Source organism: Bison bison, unplaced genomic scaffold (assembly GCF_000754665.1).
Source record: "Bison bison bison isolate TAMUID 2011002044 unplaced genomic scaffold, Bison_UMD1.0 scf7180017864284, whole genome shotgun sequence".
NCBI classification, from domain to species: domain Eukaryota; kingdom Metazoa; phylum Chordata; class Mammalia; order Artiodactyla; family Bovidae; genus Bison; species Bison bison.
Window position 1 is genome coordinate 1,244,730 of NW_011494856.1, and position 9,906 is coordinate 1,254,635.

General features: G+C 54.1%; 1 protein-coding gene across 4 annotated transcripts in view; it reads right to left on the bottom strand.

The window, feature by feature from the left end:
• PDE2A (phosphodiesterase 2A, cGMP-stimulated) overlaps positions 1-9,906 on the bottom strand; it is a 69,350-nt gene that overhangs the window by 7,525 nt on the left and 51,919 nt on the right. For all 4 annotated transcript variants that reach the window (XM_010849497.1, XM_010849496.1, XM_010849498.1 and 1 more), the window contains 13 exons: positions 8,877-8,936; positions 7,913-8,066; positions 7,630-7,682; positions 7,371-7,445; positions 7,227-7,268; positions 6,623-6,691; positions 6,222-6,352; positions 2,197-2,308; positions 1,679-1,718; positions 1,477-1,540; positions 671-743; positions 353-530; positions 24-136 (listed from right to left, as the gene is read on the bottom strand). In XM_010849497.1, coding sequence (XP_010847799.1) covers positions 24-136; positions 353-530; positions 671-743; positions 1,477-1,540; positions 1,679-1,718; positions 2,197-2,308; positions 6,222-6,352; positions 6,623-6,691; positions 7,227-7,268; positions 7,371-7,445; positions 7,630-7,682; positions 7,913-8,066; positions 8,877-8,936 — 1,164 coding nt within the window. The remainder of the gene's footprint in view (positions 1-23; positions 137-352; positions 531-670; positions 744-1,476; positions 1,541-1,678; positions 1,719-2,196; positions 2,309-6,221; positions 6,353-6,622; positions 6,692-7,226; positions 7,269-7,370; positions 7,446-7,629; positions 7,683-7,912; positions 8,067-8,876; positions 8,937-9,906) is intronic.

The following is a 9,906-nucleotide window of genomic DNA, read 5'->3' on the forward strand; positions in this document are numbered from 1 at the left end:
GGGCCTGCCCCTGTCCCGCTCACATGGGCAATGCTGATGCCACAGTAGATGGAGAAGGCTGTAGCCAGGTCTTCATCAAACTTGCTGAACCATGGTCCATTGATCTTGTTCACCAGCTCGGCCACACCGATGACCTCTGGGGACCAAAGAGGAGCTAAGATGAGCCAGTGGACGTGTCTGATGATCTGTCCTCCCAGGGTATCCTCAAGGGACATCACAGGCTTGGGAAACCCCATCCCTTCGGCCCGGGGATGCTAGGGTGGTAGAGACGGCTTGTGGACCTTCTGCTCGGCTCCGCCCCATCCTTTCAGGCCCCGCCCCGGCCCTCTTCCGGAGCCACCACAACCCGCACCCTGGTTCTCGTTCTTGATGGGGAAGCAGAGGATGTTGCGCGTCCGGAAGCCGGTGCTGTCGTCCACGCCTCGGTAGAAAAGCGGATGTGCGTAAGCATCTGGGATGTTTAGGATCTGGCCGGTGGTCGCCACATGACCCGCGATGCCCTGGTCAGCGGGAATGCGGATCTCATAGCTCTGCCGGGGCAGGAATGGAGTTGAGAGAAGGGTTAGTGGCCGGTCACAGAGCGGACGATCAAACGTAGGGCCTGCTCCCCCGAGGACTCCTGGCCCCCAGGACCACGGCCACACCCTCCCCCCACACAGCCCTGCCTCACCTCATCTTCCACCACACCCCCATCGAACACCTTGGCCACCAGCTCGTTCTGATCCAGCAGGAACACAGAGCAGCTGTGGAGAGATGGCATTGGTCCACAGGGCCCTGACACCCCTCTGTGACCACCCCTCAAATCTCAGGACTTGAGGTGAAGCCTAGATTTCTGAGGCCGGGAGGGAGTGACCTATGGTGAGACTCTCCTCAGGGCTAGCCGACTCCAGACATTAGTTAAGATGGATAATTTTTTTTTTTTTTTGCTAGCACCTACCATGTACCAGCTTCTGCTGCTGCTAAGTCACTTCAGTCATGTCCGACTCTGTGTGACCCCATAGATGACAGCCCACCAGGCTCCCTCGTCCCTGGGATTCTCCAGGCAAAAACACTGGAGTGGGTTGCCATTTCCTTCTCCAATGCATGAAAGTGAAAAGTGAAAGTGAAGTCGCTCAGTCAGACACTGTATTAAGAGCTGAGGACCCACGGCCTGCAAAGCAAGCAGCGTGCCTGCTGTCATCGGATGTTACAATCTAGTGAGGGACACAAGCATGAAATAAAAAATCACACAAGACATGGGTCCCACAGGAAGGCAATGGAGGGGACGTCCCTGGTGGTTCAGTGGTTAAGACAACATGCTTCCAATGTAGGGAGCGTGGGTTCAGTCCCTGCTCGGGGAACTAAGATCCCCTATGCTGTGCAAGCCAAATAAATTATGACGACAACAGAGGGGGGAAAAAAGAGGGGAGGAAAAGAGAGGTGATGACTGAGGGCCAGGGTCTCTCTCTCCCCCTACTCCTGGGTGGACTCACTCACATCTCAGCATTGCTGAGGTTCCTGGCCTCTGTGATGATCTCCTGGAGCAGCACGGAGACGTCATCTGCGGGAGGGAGAAGCATGGGGGACTGTGGCGAGACCAGGCTGGAGTGCTGACAAGCCTGCCTGCCTCCCCTCCTCGAAACACCAGTCCCCCGACTCCCACCCCATAGGCAGGCATGGAGGAGGGCAGTGCACTCACCCAGATGAGTGAAGAGGTTCTTCGCCACTTGGAGAAGAGCCTGGAATGGAGAAAAAGGAGATCACAGGGAATCAGGTTGCGGGGGTTCACCCTCTCCAGCCCCCTGCCTCCGTCAGCCTGAGGGTCTTCTCATTCTTTCCCTAGGGCTCGCGGGACAAGCCGGAGACTGAGAGAGTCTAATTGTATCATTTGGCTCTAAGGGAAGGAGTGGGAGTTCTAGTCACAGGGAGGGTGAGCAGGAAACCTGAGCCTCCCGTGTAGGGTCCCCTTGGACTCTAGCCATCCAGATGTTGTTGTGATGCCCAATCCGAACACTAGAGGGCGATCGCATACTGGGCCTGCAGCCAGTGGTGCCATCCTGAAGAGCTCCAGTTCTCCTCTTTAAGAGACTTCCAGGGGCCTAGGTAGTCTCCCCATCACTGGCCCCAAAACCCATGGGCTTTTCCCTTGTGGATGACTCTCTGGGGCTGAGAGCTGGGGGAATTGGCCCCCGAGAGCAGTCAAGGCAGGCCACGCACCTGGCACTCACACTTGAGCTTCTGCTCCTTCTGGAAGGCCAGGGTGCTGGTGAGCACTGTGCTGGTGTAGTGGAAGCAGTGCTGGATCACGTGCTCGTCCTGGTCTGTGAACCTGCCAGGGTCGGGTGGTGGGGGTCGCCGCAGAGGGACAGACCACAGACTGCTCTCCCCACTCCGCCTCACCTCCGTCCCTCCAGAAAGCCCACCCAGAAACCCACCAGCTCACCTCACCCTCCTCTGCTGGGGCCGCTCACCACCCAGGCGGCTTGGGCCAGCTTCCACCTCAGAGTTGGGGGGCTTCTAGGGAGTGGGCTCTAATCCTCTTCTGCCCCAAATGTGTTTTCCTCCTCAGACTATTGCTTCTCAAAGCCAGAAACTTCTCAAAGTCTCCCTCCTCTGACTTCAGATTTACCCAGACTGAGGCTGAGTCTTTCCCCTCAGACTGGAGACTCGCCCAACCGCAGGCAATGTGTTCTCCTGCCCCTCTCCCCCAACCTCAGGGAGGGGCGGTGGCACTGCCCTGTCTCATCCAGCTCCTACACTGTCCTCCATTCCCTGGAACCTGCAGGCCCCGATTTGGTGCCTCCACAAGTCCTGAGGTGGTTGTGGGCAGGGCAGTGCCCATATCATATTCATGGAGCTGGCGGGCATCAGACAAAATGGGCCTGAAGTCCTAAGGAGGTCATTCAATCTGGCCACCCAATGATTTATCACCAGGGAGCTTTGTGGGACTTGGGCTGGGGTGGGACCTGGGCTGTGGACGTGGGTAAGCCTCTCTGGATGGGGATCACAGGGAGATGGAGTATTCCTCAGAGACTCTGACCATTTCTCAGCCCCAGATTTCCCTGCCAAGACCCCTCCCCATTTGGGGGCTACCTGCAGCACTCCTCTCTGCTGGGGTATCCCCCACTCATGCTTGCCATCCAGTGATTCGGGTCTAGACCCCAATCCCCACGGTGCTGTGTCTGTCTCCCCACCTTCCTTCCCACTCCATTTCAGTCCCCTTCATTTGGTCCCACCCACCTCTCTCCCCTATTCTATGGGCTTCTCAGCCTCAGCCACAGTAAGATGCTCATCATTCTGAGAAAACCTCAGGCTCTTTCATACCTTCATGCTTTTTCTCACACTGTTCGCTCTGCCTAGAATACCTTTCCCACCGTCCCCGCTCTGTGCCCTAAAAATAAACATCAAGTCTTGAAGCCAGTCTTGAACTCTGACTGTATCACCCCCTATCCAATGCAGAGCCTGGTACAGGGGAGACGTTTGCAAAGTGTCTGCTAAAGTCTTAAATGTACCTCTTCCTCTGCCACCAGCCTCATCGCACTCCCAGATGAAGGGATGTTCTCAGGCTTCCAGGATGCTTCTCTACAGTGCCTGCTCTGAGCTGAGCACCACCTTGGCTCATGCAATTATTCAGCACTTACTCCCTGAAAGATGTGGAACCTAGAGATGACCTTGTCTCTGCCCTGAGCCTCAAGGCTGTCACCCAGTTCCCATCTCATTTCCCTTCTATTTCCTCTCCTCCAGGTCCAGGACCATCTCAGAACCCAGGCTGGCAGCCAGAGGCCACAACCCTTGCTGGACTTCCCACTCTGCACTCTCCCTCCCAAAAGGCCTACCCAAGGCCATCCAGCCAGCACAGGGTCAGACACACTAGGTATTCAATGTGTGCTCACTGAGTGGCACAAATACTCCCACACCAGGATGCTCACCATTCCCCATGACACAGACCCCCATCCTCCCTGCCTCAATTAGTCCTGCCTTGTTCCTGTCTTCATTTCCCCAGGCCTCCAGGCTGGCAGGTCCTGCTACTCAGACCTGACTCCCAGATCTCTGCTCCACCCCTGCAGACACTATCCTTGGGCTTCTGACCCCTCTCTAGTCCCAACATCTCCAGTCTCCACTTCCTGCAGGAGCTCTGAGGCCTCAAACCCAGCTTGCCAATTTGGGCCCCAGGGGCCAAGCATCTTGTCAGCATCTCTCTGTGCCAGGAGCCAGAGTGAGGAACTCCACCCGTGGCAAAGGTCATGAGGAAGGAGGCTTGGCATACGCAAAGGCGGGATTGAGCCTCAGGAGTCCCCCTGGAAATTCTAGAGCATCTACCCCCAAAACCAGAGTCTGCCTACTTTACTGCTTTGTGCTCTCACCTACACCTCTGACTTTACAGGGGGCTGTCCCCCACCACCTCTCTCTGAAATAAGAGTTAACTTACAGCTCCAATTAATAAAGTTCCTGTGTGTGACAAGTGTTTCAACCCACAAACTCCTTTGGAGGTCCTCTAGCCTGCCTGAACAGGTTCTTCCAGCCACATGTGATTGTTCACAGCCTCCCAACTGTGAGAGGCATGAGATGTTCAAAATGTCTAAATACAGATTCCTTTGAGCAGTTAAAAGATTGATTAGAAATTGTATTGGTGAAAGGTTTTTCACTTGTTGGGCCAATGTTTCTGCTAAGTTTCCATATCCCTTACCTACTGTGTCCCTGGGAGTGTACTGATTAATATAATTGGTGTATAGGAATGTAAGTAGTAGCTTTAATGTTTATAACCTTGGACCCTTGAGTTAATTCTTTTCTTGTTATAGCCCACCACACCTTTGCCCTGTTGGAATGCAACTTTATCTAATGCTTTTGGAGGGTGGCGCCTGACTTTAGAATAATCACCTTTAGAGAAAAATAAGTTTTCTGAAGAAAGGATCATAACATGTTAACAGTCCTCCTGGCCAGAAGATGATGTAAATCACCTAAACTTTTGCATATGATAAGTTTGCAGGAAGAAAGCCTGGCTTACTGCTGACTCTACCCCTTCCCCCATTATCCTCTATGCACAACTTAAGGTATAAAAACTACTTTGGAAAATAAAGTGCGGGCCTTGTTCACCGAAGCTTTGGTCTCCCCATGTCGTTCTTTCTCTCACCTTCTGGCTGAATTCCCATCTGGAGCGTGGAGGCTCGTCAAGCCTACTAATTTTGCCTGGGCTTCTAAGATCTGACCAGGGAGGCCTTAGTGTCTCCTCTCCTTCGGGAGAATGGGAGGACGCCTGCAGCCTACGTAGGTGATGCAAATTCCTTGTCTTGGAATTTTATTGGCTTTCCACGTAAACCAAGTTATTCAGCCTCTTTTCTCCACTGAATTTTCTCACTGAGCTATCCTTATTTAACCACTTTTTATATCTTTAATTCTATCGTATCCTGATTGCCGAAGCTGTCTCCCCTTTGAATTCCCTGGATCCTGCCGGGGCTGGACCCCGGCATCTCTGCATCCTGGAATCAGAATGCAACCCCTCACCTGCCCACTACTCCCTACTGCTGGGCATGCTGGACCAAGTGTGGCAGCATTCACATCCTGAATGTGCCCCCAGGACAGATGTGGCTAATCACAGCACTGTTTCTCACTAAACTAATACAATGCTTCAGGCAGCAATTAATGAGTTGGTGCAGGAACATGAAATCTGTGATACCACTTCCATACCCCAAATCTGACCTCAGTTCTTGAGACATACTTCCTGACTAAGCCTGTGTACCTGACTCTTGTCCTGCCCACCCTTCTGTTTCACATGATTCTTACAGCTGCCTATCAATGCCTCTGAAGAGCCTCAGCTTAGCCCCACCCTCATGCCTATTCCCTTGAGCCACTGTCCACAACGTCAGTGATGTTCTGGGGGTCCCAGAGAGTTCACCCATCCTAGAGCACATCGCTCCTCCATCAGTTACCAGCAGAAATGCTAATACAGGGATGGCAAGTCGGGGGAAGGCCAGTACCAAAACATGGATAATCCAAACTGTAGGAAGTAGAAACGAGAAGGGGAACTTGTTTGGACCTCAGCATGATTTTACAAAGCCCAGTGGAGCAGCAATAAGGGTCTATTGCTCTCATAATCTCAATCTCTTACACAGACAAACCATTCAACCCACCACTGCTAGAATATCACCCCCTGCCCAGTACCCTTCCTACACTGTTACCCGAGTCAAGTCCCGCCCAGCCTCTCAGCTCCATCTCCTGACCCACATCCCTTCACCCAGACTCACAAGTCTCCTCCGAGCTTGTTGAAGGCACAGGCCAGGGCCACGACCTGGTCAGTGGCCCGGCTGATGACAGGGACACAGAGCATGGCCTGCACCTCACAGCCCAACATGCTTTGCAGCTGTTGCACATCCTCCTGCAAAGGAGAAGCAAGAGGGGAGGCAAGTCAGGGCAGGGAAGGAAGAACATGCTTCCCTCCCAAGCCCTCCACCACACTCTGCAACAGGAGGGTCTGAAGGGCTCAGGCAGGGTGGGAAGTGCTATGACACAGGGTGGGCTAGGAGAAAGTTCCCGGGTCTTGTCTCCCCTATTCCTAGGTTGCCCAGGCCCAGAGAACCTGGCCCTGGGGACTGGGCAGAGGGCTCTCCCCTGTCTCCTCCCCTGGTCCAGCCAGGCCATGGCTTACGGAGGTGAGATCTTTCAGCTGGATAGACTTCTTGTCTTCCACCACTTGGCCCAGGCGTCCTGTGGTCAACTGAGGGAGTACGGAGAGCCAGTCAGGGCCCAACTCTTCCCAAGATCAGGCCATGTGAGACCTCTCCCCTCATCAAGTCTGGAAGTTTCAACTACCTCTTCAGTCAGTCCAAATCGTGGATGGAGTCAACATTGAAGAGTGGGGGTGGGGGATAGGGGGAGTAGGCTCTTGACCAGAATCCCCTATGAAGGACTTAAGGGTCTTCCCTAAATAGGAGATAAAAAAGCAGAATCCAAGGATTCTCACTGATCCTAATGGATTCTAAGAGAGCCAAGCCCAGAGATACTTCAACAGAAGTGACCTGGCCCCAAGTAAACCTTTCTGTAGATTGTGAGTGATTTCTCTTAAGGGATCCTGATCATGAGAGGTTGTGATCTCTCATAACGTTTCTAAGTAGATCTGAAGGTCCAGATAATTCCATCAGATTCCAAGAGATTCTAGTAGATTCCAGTCTCAATGGGCAGATTCCAGGAATACCTGGTCCACTTTAACTGCTTCTGCAGACTCCAACACAGGGGACAGACACAGGACTCACCGGAAAGCTGATCTCTTCCTCCAGTACTTTATCTCCAATGACCTGATGGGCAGAACGACGTGGGCTGGTTAAAGGACAGACAAGGTTTTTCCTCTCAGAGACCCAGGTCCCTCTCCCTGCCCCACAGTGGCTCTGGGCCCTCACCTTGCAGGAGAGCTGGAGATTGTCCTCGGATACCAGCAGCAGGCAGCAGCGGGATGCCTGGGTCTCCTGTTGCAGCTGAGAGGGAGGGACACAGCGAGGGGCTGACCTCGCATCTGGGAGATCCCCACTCCCCACCCTTTGCCTTTCTGAGGCTCGCAGGTAAGTGGAGAAGAGAGGACATCTGAATCTGTACTGAGATGGAAGCTCAAGAGGACTTCCGTCCCGGGAGGAACACAGTGGTAGGGGCACAGGGACTCACATATTGGAGGACTTTGAGCTGCAGGGAAGATGCATCCAGGTCGTAGAGCTCCCCTGCGATGGCGGGGCAGGAGTCAGACAGAGGGCCCACAGATTTCCCCCAAGGGCGTGCACCCTCCAATTCCACCTCCCACCCAGTTCAGGATCTCTTCTTCAGTTGCTGTCCCAGCCAGCCCCCGGCCGCGCCCCAGCCGCAGGCCCCGCCCACCCACGGACCTTCCCACCCGTGGCTCCGCCTTCACAGGTTCGCGCCCCGCCCCTCCCCGCAGCGGCCAGGTCCTCACCGCAAAGCTGCAGGATCTTTCGGTCTTGGTCTGTGTATGCGACCCCACCCTTCTGGTCTCCCGCTGCCTCCTCCGGAGGATTCTGGGTCGCTTCCGGGGCCACGCTGGACTCGCGCTGCTGCAAGGCCTGCACCCTTTTCAGGGCCACCAGGGTCTGGGGCGGGCGGAGCGGTCAGCAAGCCACACCCCCCACCTTTATCGCCCTCGCCACCTTGGGACTCTAGCCTTGGTTTGAGCTGTTCCCTCTGCCTGCGGTGCCATCACCCTCCACCCCCACACTCCAGTGGGCTCCCTCTTTCCCCGGAGAGTCCCTCGGTCCATGATCAGATAAATACTGGGCTTGTCTCCACTCCTAGCCCCCAGACTCTTCCAAGGCAAGAACAGGGTCAGATTGCTCTGTCTCTAGAACCCATGGGGAGTCATTGTCGTTGAGTTCTTGTTAAAGTCACAAAATCATAATCTCAAGGAAGAGCCTCAGTATCATTATGTAGATATTCCTTCTTCGGTTCAGTTGAGTCGCTCAGTCGTGTTCGACTCTCTCCAACCCCATGAACCACATCATGCCAGGCCTCCCTGTCCATCACCAACTCCCAGAGTTTACTCAAACTCATGTCCATGGAGTCGGTGATGCCATCCAACTATCTGATCCTCTGTCGTCCCCTTCTCCTGCCTTCAATCGTTCCCAGTATCAGGGTCTTTTCAAATGAGTCAGGTGGCAAAGTATCTGACTCGCCTAATATCACTAGTAGTCTAAGTAGGTCAGTGCTATCCTTATCCTGATTCTCAGATGTAAAACTGTGGCTCAGAGAGCTTAAGTGACTTGCTCAAGGTCACACAGCCCAAAAGTGCGACCCTGGAACCCAGCTCTGTCCATCTCCCTGGCCAGATCATCTTCCCATCAGCTGTGATGAGGGTCTTCAGCAGCCCCCATCCCCTATCCTACCCCAGCCCTACCCCCACTTACATGCTTCTCCACAGCTTGCAGGCTCCACTCCTCATTGTCACTCAGCTGACCACAGTGCACCTGGAGGGGAGAGAGAGGGGAACCAGCTGTGACCTCCCCTAGCCTCTTGTCTCTACCAGAGCGCCCTCCCTATGCCTGACACACACCTGTCCCCACCAACACATACACACTCCAGTCTGTGGCCTCAATGATAAGTCCATCCTCGGGCCAAGCAGATGGCTGGGAAATCCCCTCCTCCAGGAAGCTTTCAAGGGCTAATCCAAAGAAGTGGAACTTTTCTGATCTCTGACTTTTCAGCCACTGTCCCATCTATAGCACAAGCCAGGTGTATAGTGAGGGACAGGGGGTGACCTTGGACCCCCTCTCCATCTCTCAGTCTATGGAGCTTTTCAGGCCCTGATGATAGAATCAGTATTATTAACTTCAGCCTCCCAGCTCCATCCTTTCTGAGTTGGGATTTGAGCCAACCCTAAGTCTGGGGTAGGGGAAGAAGCCCACCATGTACAATACATCTGTTGTGCCTAAAGAACTCGGGAAAATGGATGGATAAATGAAGGAATGAATGAATGGAGTGACAAGGTACTTTGCCTTGCATGTGATTCTCACCAGCCTGTAAGTCAAGCTTCCATCTTTCAGACGGAAGGCCCAGAAAGGTTGAGTGACTTGCCCAAGGTCACAGAGCAGAAAATGGCAAAGTTGGGATAGCACTGCCCATTCCCTCCCCTTCTCTGCCCACATCTTCCCTCTCCAGATCCATCTTCATCACCCCACCCCTTGTCCTGTCCCTCTCCAACTTCTCTGTGTCAGCCACCTGGAGTCCCCTCCGCCCATCTTTCATCCTCTGTGAAGTCTCTTCTCCCACCTCTGCTTGGGTGCTTGGTGAAGAAAATGGTGGGGGCGGTGGTTTGCATTGCAGGCCCTGACAGCAAAGCTCCCCACCTGCGTCACCAGCTTCCGGGCACCTACTCAGAGCTGCTCACCACCTGCGGGACTTCCCACAGTGCTTGCACTGGGGTCCCCTCCTTCATCC